Below are 26,561 nucleotides of genomic sequence, written 5' to 3' on the forward strand. Positions count from 1 at the left end.
ACCAATGGCATTTTTCACAGAACTAGAAGAAAAAATTTTACAATTTGTATGGAAACACAAAAGACCCCGAATAACCAAAGCAATCTTGAGAAAGAAAAATGGAGCTGGAGGAATCAGGCTCCCTGACTTCAGACTATACTACAAACCTACAGTAATCAAGACAGCATGGTACTGGCACAAAAACAGAAATATAGATCAATAGAACAGGATAGAAGGCCCAGAGATAAATCCACACACCTATGGTCCCCTTATCTATGACAAAGGAGGCAAAAATATATTGGGTTGGCCAAAAAGTTCCTTCAGTTTTAAAGTAAAAATAAAAGACACATTTTTCATTTTCACCAAGAACTTTATTGAAAAACATATTCACCATTTTCTTCCACTACCTTCTGCCATTTTTCAGGCAATTTCATAATTCCATCTTCCCAAAACTTTTTATCTTTTTGAGCAAAGAACTCTTCCAGGTGCCTTTTACAGTCTTCCAGGGAATTGAAATTTTTTCCATTAAGAGAATTTTGTAAAGACTGAAATAAATGGAAATCCGAAGGTGCAATGTCTGATGAATATGACAGATGAATCAGAACTGCCCAGCCAAGCTGTAACAGATTTTGCCTGGTCATCAAAGAAACATGCGGTCTTGCGTTATCCTGATGGAAGATTATGCATTTTCTGTTGACTAATTCTGGACACTTTTTGTTGAGTGCTACTTTCAGTTGACCTAATTGGGAGCAGCATTTGTTGGAATTAATGATTTGGTTTTCCGGAAGGAGCTCATAATAGAAGACTCCCTTCCAATCCCACCATATACACAACATCACCTTCTTTGGATGAAGACTGGCCTTTAGTGTGGTTGGTGGTGGTTCATTTCACTTGCCCCATGATCTCTTCCATTCCACATTATTGTACAGTATCCACTTTTCATGGCCCATCACAATTTGTTTTAAACACAGAACGTTTTTGTTACATTTCAGTAGAGAATCGCATGCGGAAATACGGTCAAGGTTTTTTTCGCTTAACTTACGTGGAATCCAAACATCAAAGTGATTCACATAACCAAGCTGGTGCGAATGATTTTCAGCACTTGATTTGGATATTTTGAGTATGTCGGCTATCTCTCGCGTGGTATAACGTTGGTTGTTCTCAATTAATGTCTCGATTTGATCACTATCAACTTCAACTGGTCTACCAGACTGTGGAGCATCGTCCAGCGAGAAATCTCCAGCACAAAACTTTGCAAACCACTTTTGACATGTTTGATCAGTCACAGCACAAATCTGTTTTTGCATTTCAGTTGGGCTTTTACCTTTCTTGAAATAATAAAGCATAATACACCGAAAATGTTGCTTTTTTCCTTTCATCTTCAATATTAAAATGGTTACACAAAAATTCACCAATTTTGATAAGTTATTTTTTAAATGCACGCTATGACAGCTGTCACAATACAATCTAACAAAACTGTTTCGAATGAAGTTAACGACAACTAAGCACTACTAGAGCCATCTTACGGAAAAAACTGAACAAAACTTTTGGCCAACCCAATACAATGGAGAAAAGACAGCCTCTTCATTAGGTGGTGCTGAGAAAACTGGACAGCTAAATGTAGAAGAATGAAATTAGAACACTCCCTAACACCATACACAAAAATAAACTCAAAATGGATTAAAGACTTAAATGTAAGGCCAGACACTGTAAAACTCTTAGAGGAAAATATAGGCACAACACTCTTTTACATAAATTGCAGCAAGATCTTTTTGACCCACCTCCTAGAGTAATGAAAATAAAAATGAAAATAAACAAATGGGACCTATTAAATTTAAAAGCTTTTGCACAGCAAAGGAAACCATAAATAAGACAAAAAGACAACCCTAAGGATGGGAGAAAATATTTGCAAACAAAGCAACTGACAAAGGATTAATCTCCAAAATACCTGTGCTTTTGAATGTTAACTCGCCTTTATCAAGACACAATGTCATATCTTCCCTTTTTTCCTTCCACCTTACCACACACAGACTTCTATCCATAAACACTGTCTTACTTAGGTATCTGTCCCATTCCTCTATCACACTGTAAGTTCCCTGAGGAAAGGATCATGTCTTATGACTCTTTGTAACCCCAATATCTAGCATATTATCTAGAATATAATTGATCCTGGAAAAATATTTGTGGAATGGAATGACTGAATTTGTAATCTGAATGAATTAAATGTAAAAATAACTTCAGTAATAAGTAACTGCTATAGGTTTTCCTTAGTTTTTATTAATTTTCTTACTTGAAACATTTAAAAGCAACTTTGAAACTTAATTTCATAAAGTATTTCCAGTAGTCATTTTGCTTATCATTTCTGACTCAATTTTAAATTCTAACAGCCAACAGAAATTGAACTTCTTCAAAATCATTTTAAAAACACATAGCTTTGGTCATTCATAAGATATTTTTCAAAAAAAAAGGATTAAATTCTTGATAATTCATATATTGCATGGGAGTTATTTCAAAGGTTCATTTTTTTTTTCAGTTAGGTTCCTAACCCTAAATTTTGTCAGCAGATTAGTACAAACTTAACTTTGCAAACCACATTTTAAAGCCATTTGTCTAAACTGGGCCCCATAGGCTAATTTTTTTGTTTATATATTTTTAAAGGATTGTTTAAAACATATGCAATAGAGATTATAAAAGGCAAACAAACTCTAAAATATTTATCTGACTCTTAACAGAAAAAGTTTACCACTCCTTGGTCTAAACTATATAATTTTTTAGTAATTAGAAGCATTTACTTATAAAAATGCACAAAAGAGTACCTAGTTGGCCTAGCAAAGAAATAACAAACTAAAATTATCTACTCTATGGGATTATAATTGCTGCAGTACACACAAATATTGCTTCATCCAGATTATATTCATAATTTCATACCACTCAACCTGTATTTTCAATTTACTTTTACTCCAATGTCCCTTGTACCCTGTAAATTTAAAAAAAAAAAGGCCAGCAGAATGGATTCTTATTTTCCATGTTTTTTGAAACCAATAACTTTATTGACAGAAACTTGTGATAATCACCTCCCTTAAGGCAGGAAGAAGAGTATGTTAGATTTTTAGAAGTTGTTAACCCTAATAAGAGACTAATGAATATTTAGTTCACTTTTTGGAACTGGCATAATTCAGTCAAATCATTTTCAGTATTTCACTTGTGCCATACTAAGTGTTACAAGGATTTAAAACAAATAGAGTCACGTACACTGTTTTTTAAAAACAAAGAATCTAAAAATGTAAAAACTGAAATAATGATGATGACATTTCTGTTTCTCTCAAATTAAAAAGAGACAATGACTCTAAAGTTACTAAATTTATTCAATTGGGATGAGTCTTCAAAATAATACCCTAATTCAGGATCACTCTGTATCTTCAGAGACGTTGTTATTTCTAGAAAAAGAGTCATGCCATGGCTCTCTTAATAATCTCTCTGCAACACAGAGCCCAAAAGTTTAAATAAAAGGGCCTAAGTCAGTCCTATGTTATCTAGCCAAGCCCATGTTTCCCAGCGACTGCTTACATGTATCTGTTAAAATTGGTCACATAAGCTATTATTTATCTTGCTACTCAGCTTCTGAATAATCTCATTATGAAAACAATGAGGATAAACCTAATTTCAAAATTTTACTACTACTGCTACAATAGCCATTTATGTTCTCTGCCATATTTTAGCATACACCTCAGAAACTTGGAGGTGAAATATACAAAATCAAACACAACCATCACTAGCAACTTGAAGGGTAACTTGCTAACCCAGAAAACCAACATGTAGACTCTTCATTATTTCTATATCAATAATTAAGAGACCCAAATTCAAAGACAATTCATTAGGAAAATACATTTCCTTTCCCATGTAGCAAAAATGACTGTAGAAGAGCACTAAATAAAAGCAAAAGGGACACATGCCCCCAAATAATAATCTTCCTCAACTGCCATAATCCACTGCCAGGAGTGGAGGTACATAAAGCAAAAATAAGACAAATAGAATTGCCATACATACTGAGGCTCCACTCTTGATAGTTGATTTGAATAGGAGGAAATCTATTAATATTTTTTAAAAATATCAATATTTTTAAAAAGCAAAGGAGTTGGAAGGAGTTATCAGTGAACCTGTGAGTAATTTCACAGGAATATGGAATTAAGACATTAATACCCCAGAAAAATTAAAATTTTAAAAAGCTTTCTGTCAGCCTAAATTTGTTGGTCTTTGTGACATAATATACTGTCCTTTCAGACATTTCCTTGTGACTATGAAGAATGGATGGATATACAGTTAATTGGTTTTCAGTTATCACAGTAGAAACCTGGAGCAATAACCAAATGAATCCTATCTAGTAACTAACACAATAACTTACACGTGTAGGCATTTAATGATCATTTGCTTAATTAATGCATGCAAAATAATATTTAGAACCAATTAAAACCAATCTAAGTATCATCATGCTTTTAAAAGGACTGGTAGTTGTGCAAATGATAGGTTACTATGAGTTGAACTAAGCATATCAATATTATATATACATTAGAAGGTATCTGTGGAACATTTTAAAACTTTGGTCCAGTGACAGTAAAGCAGCTTCCCTGGTTGCTGTTCAGGCAGGAATATGTTTACTTTGTGTGGTTGAAATCAGAGCTAATGACTTTAATGGTTCTAAATAGCTCCAAAATGTTCCCCATGCCAAGGCACTGGCCATCTGGCCAGTCTCATATGAACTACAACATATGCTTTGGAAATTTTACTTTCAAAGGATACATGTATTGTGTGTAGTACAGATGAATGCACATATATACATGACATGTGTACACACATAGCATTCTTTAGCAGTAATTCTTCTCACTGCAGTAACTTCTTAGAGATATGAGGTTCATGAAATTTCATTAAAATATAACCTTGGGGAATGTGAAATAAGTTTAAATTGTCCATTGAGTTATTTATCTGGCTAAAAGAAGTACTTTGTCTAGGACACCTAAATCTTAGAGTTATTTGGTTGAAAACAAGAAATTTATTATTCTTGTCAAATATTATACATAAAGAACATTTTATTTACTTCTCAAAATAATCAGAGATAAACACATTAATTTCCATTTTATATATGAGGAAACTGAAGACCTTTACTCTACTTCTGCACTTTTCTCAGAAATCAGTTGAGCCTATTTGAGTGTATCTATTTCTGGGTTCCCTATTCTGTTCCACTGATCTATGTGTCTATTCTTCCAATACCACACTGCCTTAATTACTTGTTACTGCCTTACCATCCCATATAGAGTGATTTCTTGCACTTTAGTCTTCTTTTTCAAAATTGTTATAGATATTCTAGGTCCTGTACTTTTACATATGAAATTTAGAATAAACTTGTCTATGTCTACATAAAAGCTTGTTGGATTTTATTGACCTTCATTTTAAGTAAAAATAGCTATTGAATCAGCAGCTCTGATTTACTGATCTGATATGGTTGTCAACAACTTGTCTGTATCTTCTCCTTATCTTCAATATCGTCCTTACAAGGGAGACAACAATGTATAGAGGAAAAAGCATGAATTTAAAATGATCTACATTCCAATTCCAGCTGTGCCTTCCACTGATTTATATGTCTTTCTCATCTGTCAAAAAGATGAGATGTATCAAAAAGATACACCTTTTCTCACCAAACTGTTTTGAAGATTGAATAAAACTGAAAAGATAATACATGCTCAATAAATGTAATTTCTTTCTCCCTTAAGGGATACATTAAAGATGGAATGGAGTCCAATGTCTTTTTGGGTAAAAAAATTTACATTGGGTGTTAAAATTACTATTTCTTCTTAAAGTCTGTCCCCAACCACTTTACTGGAGAGACAGACAGGTCCTATAGTAAGAATAATTATTCGTGGCCTTTGAAATTTTTGTTAGAGATGTGATAGGATATTTTGTTCACAACGGAGTCACTATCCCCTTACTTAGCTAGGAATAAGGTATGCAGAGTATGTAGCTTCCAAATTATAAGGCTAAACTGTATCAAAAATCAGCTAGGACACTATTTTTTTTTCTCTTATGGAAAAGCAAATTCCTCAAAACTACACAGCAAGAGCATACAAGACAGTTCAAATACTTCCTTTGCCCCAGTCATATCTTAGAACAACAACAGAATAAAACATACAGAAAAACATTACAATTCACAGAAAATTTATTTTAGAGCTAATTGCTAGCTTAGGAACTGATATGCTTTTTTCCTGTTGAATAATGAGAACTATATGACTACTTCTCTTTTTACTTTGGCCTAGAGCTATGGTTCTTTATCCTTGGCGGTACATCATAATCATCTGGGAAATGATGCCCAAGCACCCACCAGATAGTTAAATATGAGTCTCTGTGTTAGGCACTAGCATGGAAAATTTTTTTTTAATTCCCAGGTATATCTGATCTATGGTCAGAACTGAGAACTACCAGCCAAAAAGGAAAAGGAAATCCGAGGCCAAATTTGCAATTCAACTATATTTTAAATGTACAGCAAACCTCTAGAACCTGCTTACCTGTGTTCTAGTTCGCCCTCCAACTCCATCCTCCATCCTTTCCATATACCTTCTACTTTATGTTTTCCTGTATCCTGAATATCAAAATTATTTTTATTGGGTTTTATTTCCTATAAACCACCTTAAATACTTTGTGAAATGAAGCAAGGAATAAGCAAAACACACTCTCTCCCTCTCAATCTCTCTCTCTCTCTCTCTCTCTCTCTCACACACACATACACACACACACACAGCAGGACCTACTTCAAATGTACAGATACAAGTTAAAATTGAGCAGCAAAATCAGTTACATAGAATGCCTCCAGGGCAATTCAGAAAACATCTCTATTATCTACAAAAGCCAGTTTAAGCTTAGCTCTAAATCTCTCTCCCATTCAACTCCCTTCCCACCTAAAAATAAACCAAAAGAAAACAATATAGACAAAGAAAAAAAAAACTACTATCATCAAGAACAGTAAATAATCTTTAGAAATAACATAAATGTGTAAATATTATACAGCAAATTCTGACAAAGTACTAAAATGTAAGACCTCAAGATTCGAAGTACTTTTGAAGCAGTTCCTGAGAACTGCTGCTAAAGATAATGACAGCATCCACCAAGAGAGAAATAACAAGAAGGGAAAAAATCCTATATTTCCCTCTCAAAATTATAGATGAGAGAGACTGAGAGGGGTGGTACTGAAACAACAATATGGCCTGAGAAAGCAACGGCACCAAGTCAGGCCTTATTTTGGAATGGTGAGGTAATGATTACCTCTCGATGAAATAATCAAGGTAGGGAAATATAGAGGCCCTGCCCTGAAGGAACTGACCTGAATATTTCCAGACCAGACTGGTTCAAAGGAAGATAGTCTTGGAGAAACTGGGAAGGCACCAATGGTGGTGAGGGGTCAGGGCCCTGTTGGCCACTCCCCCCTTTCTAGTCCAAATAAACCTGGTGAAAGTATATAAGAAATACAGATGTCCCTGTTCTCTTTTCCACATTCTAGAAAGAAGCGCCAGTCACTATTTTCAGCACAGCCCTCTGCACCGGGGGCTGCTATTTAAGATGAATATTGATAAAGCAAAAATTACAGGCTTGAGCACCATTTTAAAAGCACTGAAAAACTTTTTAGCTAGTAGTAAGTGCATTCACCGTTAGTAGTAAAGATTTTAAGCATGCCAAGCATAACTAGAAATCTTTAGAGTGGCTTGCTCTTGTTCAAGACACCATGGCGGGAGGGGGGGTCATTTTAGCTTTCTATCTCCCTATGCTGCAAATATCTATTTATCTTTATATTAGTCCAGTGGCTAGCATAGACACTTTCACTGGCAGACAAGCATTAAATATCTGTTATATTGAATTAAGTCCTACCACAACACTCCTAATTTCTCTTACTCCCCAACATCTAATCAGTTGGCAAACTATTTTAAGTCTGCAAGGTATCTCCCATCAGCCTTCTCCTTTTACCCCTTCTGTCCTAGTTTAAAAATCTCACTACTACTTCCACTGATTAATATTCCCTACCCTCAGTCTCTCCCCAACTCCAATCCATCCTGTACACTGCCATCCATTATTGCCAGCACAGATCTGGTCATGTCATTCATGAACTCAAAAATCTTCAGTAGCTCCCATTTACAGAACAACACTGAAAACCTTTAAACTAGCTTTAAAAGCCCCATACAATCTGGGCCTTGCCTACCTTTAGATGAATACCTCATCTCACACTATATCCCCATTCTCACATCACAGACTTATATCCTAGCAATATCAGATTCCTCCTTCCTCCAAGAACACCTCCATGCCTTTGCTTATATTGTCCCCATCCACCAGAAATATGTTCCTTTAATCTGTCTGTGAAAATATAATCCACTCTCCAATGCCCTGCTCGAATTCCACCTCTTTCACAAGGCCTTACTAGATCCATCCCTAAACCACCACCACAACCACCCCATTGTTGATGGTCTTGTGATCTGTATAATAGCAGTTTCTGTGTATGTCTATCTAGCCCACGTGAATGTAAACCCATGGGGCTGGGATGGGATTCAGGATGGTATATCTTTAGACACTTCACATTACAATGCTATGTACTGCACTGCCTTGTACCCAATAAACACTTCATGAATTGAACCAATTCCTACCATGACAAAAGTTCAGAATAGGAAAAAATAAATGTCAGTGAAACACCTCACTGGCCAGTTATAACAAATTAAATTATTCGTCTCTCTTTATCCCCCAAAGTAGTCCTAAATATGACTTCATATTTCATCCTTAATCATCCTGTGATTACAAATGTGATCACCATACTTAAATGAAATAATCAGATCTAGGAAGGAGGTCTTAAGAAAAACTGCTCATAAAAGGGAAAGCTGGAGCTATGACCATGGCTATCTAAATCCCAAGGTTTTAATATAGTTGACAATAATTCAGAGTTTAGGGGCAGAGAAAGGGGCATGATGATGACTGCTGGGAAAGAGAAGGAACTGGAGACCTACTATGTGCAAAGCACCTTGCCAAGTGAATTAAACACAGTACAGTATTCAGTTTTTACATAACAACTCTTGAAGATGGTTCTTCTCCCATTTACAGATGAAGAAATTGAGGCTCAGAGAGGTTAGGTAATTTGCATTGGGTCACACAGCTAGTATACGTTGGAGGTGAGATTGGAACCCAGATTAAACTGGCCTCCAAAGCCCATATTCTTTCCCCTATTACTACAGGGTCTCATGAAGTTAATTAAAACTAGCAGTTTTTTCCCAATCTGCCATATATTTGCCATCCTAGTTAAATTTTTAGAGTCTGTGGCTTTAGCTCCAAACTGTTTTTAGCAGTGAACTGTATTACTTTCAAAACTAACTTCCTTAAACAAAAGCAGTATTGCTAAAGAAATAAGTACCAATTAATATTTAATATAATATGATGATATGATATACAATTTGAAAACTCTGTAGTAAACTCCATCAGGAACCAAGCACTCCCTCACCAAAACAAAAAATGCACAAACCATGTACATGGCACTACCTCATGAAAAGTCCACTTTACTAAAACAGGCTATTCTTAATGACCCTTGTCCAGGAATGACCAATACCTATCACACCTCCTAATTCTTGTTTGAAACCTCTGAAACATTTTCCCACAGGACAATTTTACAAACAGTGATTAGGCTCTTCATCATTATACCTCTTCCCTGATCCTGACAGAATCCAGGCAACAGGTAAAATATGGCTGCCTGAGGGTTGATACCCTTTGAAGTCCCTATTCCCAGTAGACCTAATTGAGACAGTCCCTGTAAGAGTTCTCACAACCAAAGCTTCTTGCTTATCCTATTTCCCCTCTCCCAAGAATCCTCTTCTCAGGAGTCAATAGAGCCCATATTTCCCTTTTTCAGGCCCATTCTCCACCTCTCACTGGAGCCAACTTAATTCTTGTTTGAAACCTCTGACACATTTTCCCATAGGACAATTTTACAAACAGTGATTAGACTCTTCATCACTATACCTTGTTATTGTGCACTGGTCTAAAAATGTAACTATCCTTAATAATTTTTTCCTGTGCAAAAACATGTTAAGAGTCTAAACAACCAACTCTCACACTTCTGAATGATAATTCAAAGGTTAACAGCTGCCCATGAAACAAGACAGGTAAAAGATGTTGAAAAACACTCCACAATATATGATAGTGTATATAATCTTTAATTTTACCAGGATTTAACACACACAGAAATAGACATTAAAGTTTCCTTTGACATTAAGTTAACAGATTCTTACTTACATTTTCTTTAAGGACTCCAACACATTTTCAAAAAATATATTCTACAATGAAAGCACCCTTAGTCCTAAAAACTATCACGATTGAGGGCTGCAAAGCTCATGCTCAAGGTTAACATTTCTAAAGCCAACATCAACAAACATGTAATTAAAATAAATATAAATTCTGGGAAGTAAAATTGTTTCCTTCTTATCAAAAGAATACCATTATAAACAAACATCAATAACAACAACAACAACAACAACAACAAAACCCTCTTCTAAGTACTAAGCAGGTCTAAGCAGATTCAGATGTAGCATTTAGTTTTCACCAAGAATATTTTTAATTAAGTCACTTGCAGGGTTAAATCTAACCAATCATAACTGTTTTAGACAAAGAAGGCAGAAATACTATCTTTACCACATTACCTTCACCTTTCGTTTTACTTCATAGGGATTAACAATTTCCACTCCAGTATTTTTCCAAATTGCTGAGGTAGAGAGACCCATTGTTAAATCTCTATAATACCTAAAACATACTGCAAACAATAAAAAAAAACCATATGCAGTAATTACAATTTAAAACATTTCTACATTCAAAGTTAACACAAATAATAAGGAGTAGGCATGCGAAAGCCCCCTCCCCCATCCCAACCTTATATCCAAGCATTTAACTGTTTTTATAAACCAGATGCCTGGAACTATAAGTCAATAGATTACATACATAAATAAAACAAAATTCCTCTCCCCTTGAATAGTCTTCTAGAAAATTCTTGCAACTATGAAACATTCCAAGAAGAAATAAACCCCTCTTCGTTTATCCTGTTCTTAAGAGATGTAGAATACTAAAATGTACTTAGGAATTCCTTAGTGTACTAGTAAAATATTTCCTATAAGTAGAGAGGGTTCAACTTTAGACTCCTTCCATATTTCCACTACATTTCTTGTTAAATGTTATTCTGGCATGTAATTTTAACCCCAGTTCAGTTGGAAATTTGAAAAGAAAAAAGAACAAGTTAAACAGACAGCAGTCCAACGTGTATTTTTAAGGATGAAGCAAGTACTTCAAGACAAATTTGCACCTAGAGATGTGGAGGCTTGCGAGTCCTACCTCAAAATATCCTACTGTGAATCAATTTGGCATTCAATATTTTTAGGTCTGTGATTGTGATGGTCTCTACTGTACTACTAGGCTGTCAATGATTAGGTTATCAGAAAAAGATCTGACTTTCTATCCCCAAAGTCTCGTTTTTGTGTTTAAATGCCACTTGCTTTAATAACAAGAACAACAAAAACAACAAAGAAACAATAATAAAAACAAAGTACCTGTGCACATCTAAGTTCTCACTGCACAGCTGACCAAAGCCCAACCAGAACAGTTTCAAAGTAAGAAGAGCGGGAAGGGAGGCGAACCAAAATACTTCGGTTGAACCTCGCTGTCTTACCAAAGATTGGTCTCATAAGGGCTGGGGTTAACTTTGCGTGTTCTTTTACTGACCAACGGGGCGGGGACAACAGTTGGGCAAGGGAGAAGGGGCGGGAGGAAGAGGGCAGTAGAATTCAGGGGACCGCAAAGGAGGCTGCAGAAATCACCTGAATGTAGATAAAGAAACCTCGCCTCCAGTTAATCTCCACTTAGGTTGTTACAAAGAACCACAATAAGCCACAAAGAAATGAGAAAAGTAAGGAGCACTCATCCCTATGTGCAAATCTCCCCAGAGTCTGTCACCTTGCTGTGTTTCTGTTGCGCTGGGTTCCTAAAGCACCCGGGGTTCAATAGAGAGCTGCAGTCAGCAGCTGTCCCCCAAAATGGTCCCAACTAGCAAACTTGGCGCAGCGTAGAAAGAGGGACACGCGGAGCCAGGCGCGGCACCTGGCGCATCCCCCAGTTCCACTTCAGGTCGCAAAGTGAAGAAACTTAGTCACAACTCTGGCGTGGCCCGTGAGGCAGTCACTCCGCCCGAGGCCAAGCCCGGGCCCGGGATGCACTCACTCCCAACTCGAGAGCCCGCCGCCCAGTCCCCGCCGGCTCCCAGGCGAAAGCGCGGTTTGGGCAGAGCGTGCTCCGCCGCCCCGCAGCCTCAAGGAGGCTGGCCTGGGCACCTCGCTTTCCAGCCCCACGCCCCTTCTCTCTCGGGCCCCCGGCAACGGTCCTGAGAGGAGGAGGGTGGCGGCTCCAGCCCCTCTTGGCCACCGCACTAACCTCGCAGCTGCTTGCGCTGCCGCCGAACAGCTCCATTTCTTGGTCCCAGAGCTCGTCTTGAGGAGTGAACGGTAGCATCGCCCCTTCAGGAGCACTCGAACAGGAGCTGCCAACCGCCCGCGCGGCCGCGCATCCCGTCTTTGGAGCTTGCCTGCCACTGCCGCCGCCGCCGCCGGGATCCCCAGCCTTGCCTTCTGCGACAGCTGCCCTCGCCGTGGGGTCCCTCAGAGACTCGGAGCGAGAGGTCGCCTCCGCCGCAGACTGCTGCTCCCCAAAGAGAAGACAACTCTGTGCTGCCTCTCCAAGAGCTGCCGCTCGGCTCGTGCTCACCACTGCCACCGCTGCAGCCGCCGCGACAGTCGCTCAGCGGTGACTCCCCCCCCCCCACCCCGCTTCCTCGGGCCCCCTCCCAGCTCCCAGCTCTGTCAATATGGCGGCAGCGGCCGCTTTACCTGTGCGGCGCCTGGAACCCCCCACCGCGGCGGCACAGCAGCGTCACCCGAACGTCAATGGAGATTCCCCAGCCTGGGATGAAGGGGGGGTGGGAAAGAGGGGCGGGGGTGGGTGCGGGAGACCGCGTGGTGGGGGGTGGGAAAGAGGGGAGGGGGGCGTGCTGGGCGGGGGAGGCGGGAGAGGAGTAGTAAAATCCTCTGCTAGCTCCTCGGTAAACCTGCCCTCTCCACGGAGCATGCGCGGCGCTGTTCACACATGCTCAGCAGGCCCTCTCAAGTCTACCGAGCAGTCTTGCCGGCGGGAGGATTCCCAAAAAGGTTGGGGGAACCGGGGACCCTCCTGAGCGTTGGAGGGGTCAGTGTCAGGGAAGGACTCCAGGAATATCTGCTTGCCGGGCTCGCAAAAGCAGGCGCCCTATACACCGAACCACGCCCATTTTGGTACTCAGTGACAAATACTAGGGCGGGGGTTTTAGTCCATTTTACATTATCCTCCTAGAAGCTGGAGACAGGAATAAAATCCATTTAAAATAAATCAATACACCTGCGCTCCCTAACTCCCGGCCCCCCGCTTGTTCCGCTCACGGTGTTGGTGTTTACGCTGGTTGTCTTCATACTATTGATGACACACAATGTTTCCAGTATTCACATACACCACCACTTATTGGACTCTACTTGTGGCAGTAAAGGCAGAATGTATGAAGCTAACCTCACCTCCACCCCGCTCTGAGGATATTGGACCTATAGTGACAGAAATTATCATTTTTCTCTCTTCTCCAAATCAAACATTTACTGCTTTGCTACTCTAAGCCACACGCTGTACTAGGCGCTAGCGATTTAACTGAGATAAAGTACAGCCTCATACACAGGAGATGATCAAGATCCTGCTCATGGAAATACTTCAGAACCTAAAGTTAAAAAGTTATTCCATATTTGACACTTCAAAGAACTTAAAAGAGCAACTGTAACAGCGACTAAGCCAGCTCAGTACCTTGGAGAGGTTTCTAATGGTAGACATAAAGCACCCCCTCCCACCTACTACACCTAGGGCTGTGGTGCTGTGCTCGCGGAAAACGTTGAACTGTGCCCTCCATTTATTTCACCATGTAGTGTCCAGCGTTAGCAAAGTAAAGCGGACCACAGAGATTGCCACTGAATCGCAAACAAAGATCACTAGTAGGTCACTCCCACCTACTCTGCTTAAAATCCCAGGGAGAAAGTGAGCTTTATGAATATGATTCTGTGAAAATGAAAGTTTTGAAAGCAGTGGGGACATGGGGCTATAAAGAGTGAAAATATGTGAGTGTGCGCACACGCACATAAACTCCCCTTTGGCTGAACTGACAGCGGTCTTAGGCCAACGCTTTTGAGATTTGTATATCATCTTTTCTTGCCTACTCAAAGGCTTTGTTCTGCAATCCCTCGCCCCACCCCCCGCCCGCCCCTTTCACATCATCTATTTTCCTCCCTCTACTGGACATTTCCCATCAACAAAAAACATGCTGTTACTGACTTCAACTTGCCAGACCACTCGTTAACATTTTATGCAGTTCATGACTCTTTAAACATTTTCTTCACTTGGCCCCCAGAACAAAACATTGTTCATTTTCCTCCTCCATCATTGGCCATTTCTTCTCAGTGTCCTTTGCCGGATCATCCTTCATCTTCCTAATCTCTAAAAGTTGGAACTTCAGGGCTCAATCCTTGACCTCTACCTTCCCCAACATTCTAGGCATTTCCATATCCCATCCTGTTCCATGGCTTTAAATCCCATCTGTATGCTGAGGACTCTCAAATTTTACCTCCAACCATAAACTCTTTCTTGAAATCAAGACTTGTACATGCAACTGCCTATTCTGTTTGGATACCTGGTAGGGATCTCAAACAACCCATTCAAACTGAATTCTTGATTCGACCCTAACCAACCTGCTCCTCACCTAGTCTTCTTCAGAATAATTAATGATTTCCACCATCCACTAGTTTTTTGCTCAAATGTCACCTCAGAGTCTTTCTACGGCCATCCATTCTAAAACACCATCCCATAATTATCTAACCTCACCCTGCTTTTTCTTCATAACACCAATCAACATGTGGTATATTATTTATTTATTTATTTATTTATTCCCTCCAGCACCTAGCATAATGCCTGGAACATAATGAGGCTCAGTAAATATTTTCTGAATGAATGAATTTGTCCTTTGCTCTTGTTTTATGCATTTGATAAATACACCACATAAACTATATTAAGAAGCTTCCTCACTATGAATGTATTACTCTGCTTCTATACACAATTTAACCTTCATATATGTTCATTCATTCAACATTCCCCTTAGCTTATAAACATACATATGTCTCTCTCATTAAAAAATTAATTAAAATCCCTTCCTCAACTCAATGGTTTTAATAGACTCCCATTTTTCAAATCCTTCCATCAGTTAACAAGTCTTTTTTCTTCTATCTCAAATATTTTTTCAATGTCTGCTCTATCCCCACTGCCACTGACTCAGTTCACCTTGTAAAATACTTACTTGAACCAATGATAACAATGATTCCCCTTAACTGATCTCTCTGACTCTAAATTTATACTGTCTCCCCAATCCATCCTCCTCACTGGCAGCCCATTGATCAAAATTCTCCAATGATTCTTCTATCATCTCCAGTAAAATATCCAAACTCCTTAGCTCTAAATGCAAATGTTTAAATGTTTTTACAATCTGGCCTCTGACTATCTTCCTAGCTTCATCTACCATTTCATATTCCAGTCAAATTTATGCATATGTTATTGTCTCCTCTCTATCCTAGTCTTCCTAGACAACTTTCTCTTAATAGCAGTCAACATTAACTACTACTTACTGAGAGCTGACTATGCTCCAGGCATATGCTCTTCATGAATTCATTTAGCCCACATAACAACTTGTGAAAATTTATATTATCTATATTTTACAGACGAGGAACCTGAGCCTAAGGTTCAGTAATTTCCCCAAGACCTCACAGATATTAAATGAAAAATCTAGAATTAAAACTAGGTCTGCCTGATGTCAAACCTTCTACCCCACTCTGGTGCTCTGTGAAACCTCTCTGAGCTTAACTTCCCCTCTTCATTCCTTCTTTCCACTCATCCCAGGGATAAATTAGTCACCCATTCCTCTGTACTTCCATAATATGTTTTCCATATACTAATTTCAGCACTGCTTTATCTTTCTTTATCAGTGAACTTTGAGCTGTTTTATGTTACTGTATTAACCTATTAAGGTCTGCATTCACAGCGTATGGCTGGTGCTCAATAAATATGTTGGATGGACAAACAACACTTCTCTACTTTAGCCAGACACTGTATTAAAGTTGTGATCTGATATAAAAATGTATGACAGTACTTAACTCTGCGAAGTTTAATGCCTACTTGCTCTGTGTTGACTCCCTGTATAAAAGACGTATTATCTGATTTTAAGTTATTAGTAACCAGGGACTATTAGATCTAATTTCTACTAGCCGAGAAGACCCTTGAATTGTTGGTGAAAAATATGATGACTTTACTTAAGCACAAAGGCATGTACTAAGGAAGACTGGAACTTCTAAATCTTCTACAAAGTATACACAGCAGAGTTTGTTGCTTTCCCTTCAGTCTTCAGGACATTTTTGCCTCAAAATTTCTATATGCTTATGTATCTCTGGATTTCCAATTATTGTAGCATAGCATTAAAAGTTTACAAAATATTTGGCAATATTTTGGTGTTTCTGGAACTGGGATGTACTATAACTAGTTTCTAAATAATATATTGTTCACAATAACTATACTCCAATATAAAATACATTTAAAAAATTAAGAAAATAATGCTCAGCCACAAAATCTAAAAAAAAAAAAAAAGATGATAAGATGGACTCTACCATCATTAGAGCATATTTTCTGAGTATTTCCAGGACTAGGGAAAGGGTACACAAACCTCCACACTGACTTCTTTGCCCTGTGACAAATGGCACACACTGGATGATCAGGGTCAGGTGTGAAAGTGGGTGGTCATGCAATTTAGCTGAAAAATGTTAACTGACCCATATGGAGATAAAAAACAACCCATCTTGGCTCCACTAAGGAGGTGTGAAATATGAACCAAGGACCATTGATCAGAAGATCACATAACACCCACAGATCCTACATTGTGGTTCTGATTCCAAAACTGTGACATATACAAAGTAATGCATATTTAGGGTATAATTATAGAAAGAGCCACACAATCCCTCAGTAATCTCTGCCTAGTTCCCCGAAGTTTATGATCCAAATAGCTGGAAAGTGATGAACCAACACAGAGCATAAAAGCACTATTAGAAAAATATTCAAATATTTTATCTTGGAGATACTCTGATTGAAAAATATAAAAATGGGATCTATGTACAGAAACAGGAAACATTTGTTTTAGCAAATACTTATATTTAAATCATTCCTTAGGAGTGTCAGATAACTTTTGTTCTCTTAAAATACTAAGTAACTTTGGTCCCTCTACAAATCAACTTCAAAAGGGGGAGCAAGTCACACATACCTGTGAAATATGTTTCATTATTGCCTTTTTGTTGAGATGAATGAGATTAAACAGTAAATAGATGATAGATATGACCATAGTTTAGTAGTTATTCCTCTTTGGACAGTAACTAAAGTTTATAGTACACAGAGAGTAAAATCCCTTAATAATACTAGAGAGGGGGAAGAGTAGTAACGATTGTTTGTAGCCTAACTCCTAAGATTTTTATGAAAGATACTTACATTTTACAATTTAGCTAGAACTTCAACTCATCTCATTTTAACAATGGCACAGGTTACAAAGGAGTTCTTCTGTATTATATACAAGCAAAATATCAAAAAGTAAAATTTTATTTTCTTTTTATTTCTAAATATTTTTAAATCCAGCCAACATATTTTTCTGGAAAAAAAAACAGCTGATCTTAATAGTGGGTTTGCCAAAATGTTAGAATGATGGATCTACTAAACAAGAAATGAATTCCGAGGATGACATACATAAATGTAATAACCAGCCATAGTTGACAAAACAGATACATTTTTAAAAGCCCAAGCAATTGCACCAGATATGAAGGTAATCTGGCTGCCCACATCCTTCACAGCATTATTAACCAAGGTACAGCCAATTAATTTGACTGGTTATATAATGTCTCTTCCCTAGCTCACAATTTTTCAATTGGATCCCTTGCAAATCTTAGAACTTTTTTGAGAGTTCCTTCTGAGATAAAAGTGGGCCATTCTTTTATTAAGGATATGAGAGTAACCATGTTACCCTAGTAAGACTTCGAACATAACTCATAAGTCTGTAAAGCAATAAAAATGTAAATTTGTGCATCTACCAATTTACCTAGTGTCAGACTGTCTTTTGCATATAATTTGCAAGACTCTTGTCACCTACAATAAAACATGTGATCAGAGTTCCCATGACTGAGGTAATGATAAAAGATTTCCCTGGGCCCATCCATACATGTTCACTAGGTTCCCCTGGTATTAAAAGTTTCTAAATAGGAATTATGTTAAACTGAACCAGATAATTTCAGACTTATGGTCATGGTCTTATTAACATTGTACTCTAAGTCGTTGGTAAGATTCGTGCACATCAGAATCACCTGCAGGGCTTTGTCAAAACACAGGTTGCTGAGCCCCAGTGTTTCTGATTCATTAAATCTGGATTGGGGACTGACTGTTTGCATTCCTACCAAGTTCCCAGGTGATACTGATGCTGCTGGTCTTAGAGCCAAACTTTGAGAACCACTGTTTTAAGTTATAATAAGCCAAAGTAAGAGACAGATATTTTAGAGAGTAATTTTGTTCAAAAAGCCTATATGATTCATTCAAATTTCAGATTTTTAAACTCATATCAAAAATTATAGGGATTGGAAAGTAAATGCGAATTTAAACTGCAAAAAAATCTACAAAGGAAATCTTATAAAAGGTACAAACTCCACTGAAGCCCTTTAAGACCTCATTATATAAAAACAGTTGGCAAGCTAACAACTTATTATTAGTATATATAGTTGAAGGTAATAAAAGTGCCTTTTTCCTGATGCCCTATATTAGGAGTTCAACTGGGAAAATAGGCAAATTTGGAGGTGGCTACAGAAGAAAAGTATATATATATATATATATATATATATATATATATATATATAGATTCAGATTCAGATTGGGCACAGACAGGGACAGGTGACAAAGCTTCTAGGTTACTTATGGTCAACAAGTCAGAGATAAGCAAGTTGAAATTAGGAAGATACGTAGACATTGATATGGGCAGAGGGTTCTTGTCCAGGGGATCAGGACAACTTCAGGTAAATGTAGTGTAGTACCCTGGATAGCTCCCTGGAGGAGAATTTGCTTTAAGTCTGGCCTCACCTAAAACTTTTTATTTTCTATTTAGAACCCCACTCCTTGTTAGAATTATGAATGCTCAAGAAGCCCACACATTTATGTAAAGTTGAGCCCCTGGTTACTAGGGGGCAGAGGATTATTTTAATTTCCCAAGTAACATTCAGAACCCCTATCGGAAACATCTAGAATCCCAAGTAGGCCTATGTCAGGGTCCTGACATATTTAGACAAAACAAGACTTTTAAAACCAATAATTGGCTTTCCATCCTAAAACTGAGAATTATTTTTATTATTTTCTTTCTGCATTTAGTGATTCAGAGTTCATTTAGCTCCTAAATTATTTATTGAATTGACCTAAAGTCTAGTTTCAAGAGATTTTCAAAGTGAATGTTATAGAAAATAATCTTGTAACTCTTTAGCACACTCTTAGAAAATACATCCTATATAATCAGGAAAAGTTCTTAAAGGCAACACAGTTTCTACCTAACTTCTCTGTTTTCTACATCTTTGAGTATGATCTAGTATATTTAATTGGACATTTAATTAAAGCAAGATTAAAACCTATTTTTAAAATAAAAATTGTGTATGCTTAAGGTGTTCAATATGGCGATTCGATATACATAGTGAAAAGTTTACTACAGTCAAGCTAATTAACATATATCCTCACAGTTACCATTTTTGATGTCTGATGAGAGCACCTGAAATCTATTCTCTTAGCAAATTTCCAGGATTCAATACAGTATTATTAACTAGAGTCATCATGTTGTAGATAATCTCTAGACCTATTCATCCTACATAACTGCAACTTTGTACCCTTTGAACAATATTTCCCCATTTCTTTCACCTCTTTGCCCTTGGTAACTACCATTCTTCTCTCAGTTTCCACGTATTCAACTTTTTTAGATTTTACGTGTAAGTGAGACCATGCAGTGCTTTTCTTTCTGTGTCTGACTTATTTCACTTGGCACAATGTCCTTCAGATTCATCCATATTGTTACAAATGGCAGGATTTCCTAATTTTTTATTATTGAATAATATTTCAAATATCACATTTTCTTAATCCACTCATCCATCGATAGATGCTTAGGTCATTTCCATATCTTGACTACTGTGACTAATGCCGAAATGAATATGGGAGTGCAGATATCTCTTTGAAATATTAATTGCATTTCCTTTGGGTATATACCCTGAAGAGGGATTACTGGTTCATATGGTAGTTCAATTTTTAGTAAAATTGACCCTTAATCAGAGGTCCCGCAATGGCATTTCTTATCTTTTGGATTTTAATCCCTTTCAAGAAAAGAATTTAAGTTAAAGCCTTACTTAAATTAATAGCTATTCAAAATGAATCTAATTTCATACCTTAGAAACCCTTTGTTGTTTATCAAATGGCATTTAAATGAGAAAAAATCTCATTAAAAACATAAATACTACACCTTAACTCAGGGAAGATTTGACCTCCTTTTAAAAATAATAAAATATTAACATTACAAAACATCTTAGAACTAAAATAGATGACCAGGCTTATACACAAGGACATACAGTGCCAAAGGAAACTCCTATATGACCTCTCCCTAAACATTCTTTAAACAAATTGATTTTTTAAAAGATATCACCCAGAATTCCACTTCAGCCTAGGATGTAGAAAAGATGGAAACTGCATCATTTCTCTCCTAACAACAACAAAAAAGGCAAATAAACAACAAAGTAATAACTTTTCTTGAACCCATCAGAAAGCTGAGGTTACAGGGCAACAGAGTAGCCTAAAATCCAAAGACAAGCCTTCCAAGGAGAGATGGAATGCTAGCACTGGTTCACCTGTAGCACAACACAGGAGTAAAAGATATATGATGCCATAAAGCAGTAAGGAGAATTGAGTTAAATTTTTAAATGATTTTTCTAAAGTCCAAATGTGGAGTACCATGATATTATAAAACTTGGAACTGCAAAGACCAGGGAAGTTGGCATCCACTCTCAGGCTGTTCTCCACAGACTTACACCTGGTGATCATGAGAAAGATGGGTGGCAGGGTAGAACACCAGGTAAAGCCTCTCTGAATATTGCAGGCCTGGAAGAGGGGGGAAGCCATTGCTACAGAAAAGGCAAAAATTCTGCACAAATGCTACTGGCTGGTAGGGGGAGGTGTGGCAGCGCACACTGTTGCCCCTCAGGAAATGTGTGAACACCCACTGCTTCCAAGGAAGGGTAAAAGGAAAAAAAAATCCCTCTGTTCCTTAGGAGAGGGGCAGAAAGCTGTCCCAGACTCAGACAATTAGAGGCTTCCTAGCAATGAGAAGGGGCAGAAAACTTTCCTTCAAAGGCCCACCAAAGATATAAGGCAATATTTAGCTGCCATGCAGAGGAGAGGCAGTATGGCTGAGAAAACTCCACTCTGGTAAACCAAGGGACACAAGGTCTGTCTAAGACTGAGGCTACACTGGGACAACAGAGAAATCCCCTTGTCCTACCACTATGCTAGCATGTGCCAAATAAAAAGCAACAGCAAATTAATTTAATATGGATCATATTGTAAAATTTAAAATTATAAAACTTTTAGAAGAAAACATAAGAAATATCTTTGTGGCTTAGGGTCACAAGTCGTAGATGAAGAGTTCTTAAATATGACATCAAAGCTATGATCCATAGAAGAACAAATTGATAAATTAGACTTCATCTAATTAAACTTTTTTCTGCAAAAGATCCTATTAAAAGTATGAAAACATAAGCCACAGACTGGCGGAAAAGTTTGCAAATTACATATCTGACAAAAGCCTTGATCCAGAATATATAAAGAATTCTGTAAACTCAAAAGGAAAAAAAATACCAAAAAAATCAAATTTAAAATTAGGAAAAATACTGGAACAAACACTCCACCAGACAGAACATATGTGCCAATAAGCACATGAAAAGATATTCAACACTGACAACATCAAATGCTGGCAAGGATGTAGAACAACAGGAACTCTCATTCATTGCTAATGGAAATGCAGAATGGTACAAACTGCTCTGGAAGACAGTTTGCCAGTTTCCTAAAAAACTTAACATGCTCTTAACATATGATCCAGATATTGTGCTCCTTGCTATTTACCCAAAGGAACTGAGGACTTATGTCTACACAAAACCCTGCGCATGGATGTTTATAGCAGTTTTATTAATAATTGTCAAAACTTGGAATCAATCAAGATGTCCTTCAGTAGGTGAGTGGATACATAAACTGTGGTATATCCAGATAATATATTATTCAGTGCTAAAAAGAAATAAGCTATCAAGCCATTAAAATATATGGAAGAACCTTAAATGCATATTACTAAGTGAAAGAAGTCAATCTGAAAAGGTTATGATTTCAATTATATGACATTCTGGAAAAGGCAAATCTATGGAGACCATAAAAAGAACAATGGTTATCAGGAGTTAGTGAGGAATAAGGGATAAAGAGGTGGAGCAAAGTGGATTTTTAGAGCAGTGAAATTATTCTGTGTGATACTATAATAGTGGATACAGGACATTACATATTAGTCAAAACCCATAGAATGTACAACACCAAGAGTGAACCCTAATGTAAACTACGGACTTTAGTGATAATGATGTTTCAGTGTAGGTCCATCAGTTGTAACAAATGCATCTGGTGTGAGATGCTGATAGTGGGAGAGGCTGTTCATATATACAGGCAGGGGGTATATGAAAAATCTCTGTATTTTCCTCCCAATTTTGCTGTGAACCTAAAATTGCTCTTTAAAGTGTCTATTTTTTAAAAAATAAGATATTCAACATTGCTATGGTATGAATGTTTTTGTTCCCCCAATATTAAATTAGTACTTAGAATTGATAGCATTAAATGCTTATATTAGAAAAGAAGAAACTTCTCAAATAAATAACTTAAAGTTCTACCTTAATAAAGTAGTAAAAGAAGAACAAATTGAACTCAAAGCAAGCAGAAAGAAGGAAATAATAAAAATAAGACTGAAAATCAATGAAATTGAAGACAGAAAACAATAAAGAAAATCAATAGAACCAAAATCTGATACTTCTTGAAAAGATGAATCAAATTTATAAGCCACAGTCTTCACCAATCAAGAAAAAAGGTAGAAGGCACAAACTACAGATATCAAGAATGAAGTAAGAAATATCACTACAAATTCTACATATATGAAAAGTATAATAAAGGATACTAAAAACAACTTTATGCCAATAAATCCAATAGATAAAATTAACCAGTTTCTTTCTTTTTATATTTTTTAAATTTTTTACTTTTTAAAAAAATTTATATTGGAGTATAGTTGATTTATAATGTTGTGTTAGTTGTGACCAGTTACTTGAAAGAAGCAAACAACAAAAGCTCACTCAAGATTCAGTGGAATATTATTCAGCCATAAAAGGAATGAAATATTGAAACATACTACAACATGGATGAACCTTGAAAACATTGTGTTAAATGACAGAAGCCAGACACAAAGGACCACATATTGTATGATTCCATTTATTTATTTATTTTTAATTTTTGGCTGCATGTGGACTTTTTTCTAGTTGCGGCAAGAGGGGGCTACTCTTTGCACTGTGTGGGCTTCTCATTGTAGTGGCTTCTCTTGTTGTGGAGCACGGGCTCTAGGAGTGCAGGCTTCAGTAGTTGCAGCATGCAGGCCCTAGAGCACGCAGGCTTCAGTAGTTGTGGCATGCAGGCTCAGTAGTTGTGGCTCATGGGCTCTAGAGCACAGGCTCAGTAGTTGTGGTGCATGGGCTTAGTTGCTCTGCAGCATGTGGAATCTTCCCAGACCAGGGATCGAACCAGTGTCCCTTGCATTGGCAGGCAGATTCTTAACCACTGCACCACCAGGGAAGTCCCCTATGATTCCATTTATATAAATGTCCAAAATAGGCAAATTCATAAAGATAGAAAGTAGATTAGTAGTTTCCAGGGGCTGGGGGGAGGGGAAAATGAGGAGTGACTACTAATGGGTAGTGGGTTTCTTTTGGGGGAGATGAAAATGTGCTGGAATTATATAGTGGTGTCAGTGATACAATCTCATATATATACTAAATTCTACACTTCAAAAGGGTGAATTTTATAGTATGTGAATTATATATCAATAAAAATAAATAGATATCATGAATATAATCCTGTATCTATTATAGTAATTGAATTCATAGTTAAAAACATTCCAACAAAGAAAATTTAGGCCCAGATAGCTCAACAGGTGAGTTTTAACACATATTTAGTTAATAAATAATACCAGTTCTACACAAGCTCTTCCAGAAAATAAAAGGAGGAAACACTTTCCAAGTTATTTTTAATTCCAATATTAACCTGATACCAAAACAGAGAGAAATTACAAGAAAATAAAAATACAGTATACTTCAAGAACATAGAAGCAAATATCTTCTCCAAAATATGAGCAGAGTCCACAAATAAATTAAAAAATAAAAGGCATTATGGCCAAAAGATATTTCTCATGAGAATGAAAGATTAGTCCAATATTAGAAACACAATCAGTATAATTCAACAAATTAAGAGACTGAAGAAGAAAAAATCACATTGTTTCAATGACACAGAAAAAGCATTTGACAAAATCTGACATCAATTCATGATAAAAACTCTCAGAAAATTAAGAACAGAAAGAAACTTCCTCAACCTGAATAAGGACATCCATGAAAAACATACAGCTAACTTCATACTCAATGATAAAATACCGAATGCTTTCCCCCTAAGATCACGACCAAGATCATCAGCATTATTTATAATAGCCAATACATGGATCCAACCTAAGTGCCCATCAACGGACGAATGGATAAAGAAGATGTAAGATACACTCACACAGACACACACAAACACACACACACACAATGGAATGCTACTCAGCCATAAAGATGAAATCTTGCCATTTGTGACAACATGGATGAAACTTGAGGGTATTATGCTAAGTGAAATAAGTCGCATGGGGAAAGACAAATATCATATGATTTCACTTGTATGTGGAATACAAAAAACAAATCAACAGAAAACAAAAACAAAATAAATGAACAAATGAAGCCAAACAAAAACAAACATGTTGATACTGAGAACAGAGTAGTGGTTACCAGAGAGAAAGGGGTGGGGAGGAGGGTGAAATGTGTAAAGGTGGTCAACCATATGGTTATGGATGGAAACTAAAATTTTGTGTGTGTGAACACACTGCAGTGTATACAGAAGTAGAAATATAATGTTGTACACTTGAAACTTATATAATGTTATAAACCAATGTTACCTTAAATTAAAAAAAAAAGATCAGGGAGAAGAAAGGTGAGAATGTCCATTCTCACCACTGCTATTTGACATTACACTGGCACTTCCAGCCAATGCAATATGAGATGAAAAATAATTAAAAGGCATATAGATTGGAAAGGAAAAAATAAAACTCTTTATTCATAGAAAACACGAGTATCTACATAGAAAAACCAAAAATATATATTAAAAATCTACTAGAACTAGTAAGTGAGTTTATCAAGGTAGCAGGCTACAAGATCAATATGAAAAAATCATTTTTATGTCTAAAAACTAACAACAAAGAATTGGAAATTAATATTAAATAAACTGTACCATTTATAATAGCATAAAAGAATGTGGAACACTTAGATATAAACCTAACAAAATATTTTCAGACTTTGTGTGATGAAACTACAAAGCACTGATGAAAGAAATCAAAGAAAACCTCTGTAAATGGAGAGATGGACTGTATTTGGATTCAGATTCAAAGTCTCAATATTATTAACATAATTTTCTCCAATACACTCTATTGATTCAATGCAATTCAAATGAGAATCCCAGCATGATTTTTATAGAAATTTGTAAGCTGATTCTACAATTGATATAGAAAGGCAAAAGACCTAGAATAGCCAAAACAACTCAAAAACAAGAGTTAAAAAATGTGCAGTATCAGACTTCAAGACTTATTATAAAAATACAGTAATCTAGAGAGTGTATTATTAGATATAGATAAATGGAACACAATATAGACTCAGAAATAGAACCATACATGCATAGTCAACTGTTTACAAAGTTGGAAAAGCAATTCAGTGGAGAAAGAATAGACTTTTCAACAACAGGCGGTGTAAAAATTGGGTATCCACGTGGAAAAAAATGACCTTTGATCAACTCCTTATAGCATATACAAAGAGTAACTCAATATGGATCATAAACATGAATGTAAAACCTAAAACTATAAAATTCTTAGAAGAAAGAATGTAAAAAGGAAGAAACATTTTGTGACTTTTTTAAGGCAAATGTTTCTTAGATTTAACACTAAAAGCATTATCCATAAA

At 36.9% G+C, this 26,561-nt stretch overlaps 1 protein-coding gene across 16 annotated transcripts in view; it reads right to left on the reverse strand.

The window, feature by feature from the left end:
• The window catches only part of RPS6KA6 (ribosomal protein S6 kinase A6), a 202,711-nt gene that overhangs the window by 133,666 nt on the left and 42,484 nt on the right, over positions 1-26,561 (reverse strand). For 2 of the 16 annotated variants that reach the window (XR_014258983.1, XM_082447376.1), the window contains exons 1-2: positions 11,586-12,419; positions 10,689-10,798 (exon numbers count right to left, since the gene is read on the reverse strand). The exons of 5 other annotated variants lie outside the window; for them this stretch is intronic. Coding sequence is in view for 9 of the 11 variants with exons in the window: in XM_082447376.1 (XP_082303502.1) it covers positions 10,689-10,798; positions 11,586-11,595 (120 nt within the window). In the remaining 2 variants the exon portion in view is untranslated. Of the gene's footprint in view, positions 1-10,688; positions 10,799-11,585; positions 12,420-12,462; positions 12,834-12,914; positions 17,817-26,561 lie in introns of those variants that run through there. 9 more of the 16 variants (XM_082447373.1, XM_082447383.1, XM_082447382.1 and 6 more) reach the window with 8 other exon arrangements.

Source organism: Balaenoptera physalus (genome assembly GCF_965194825.1).
Source record: "Balaenoptera physalus genome assembly, chromosome: X".
NCBI lineage: Eukaryota > Metazoa > Chordata > Mammalia > Artiodactyla > Balaenopteridae > Balaenoptera > Balaenoptera physalus.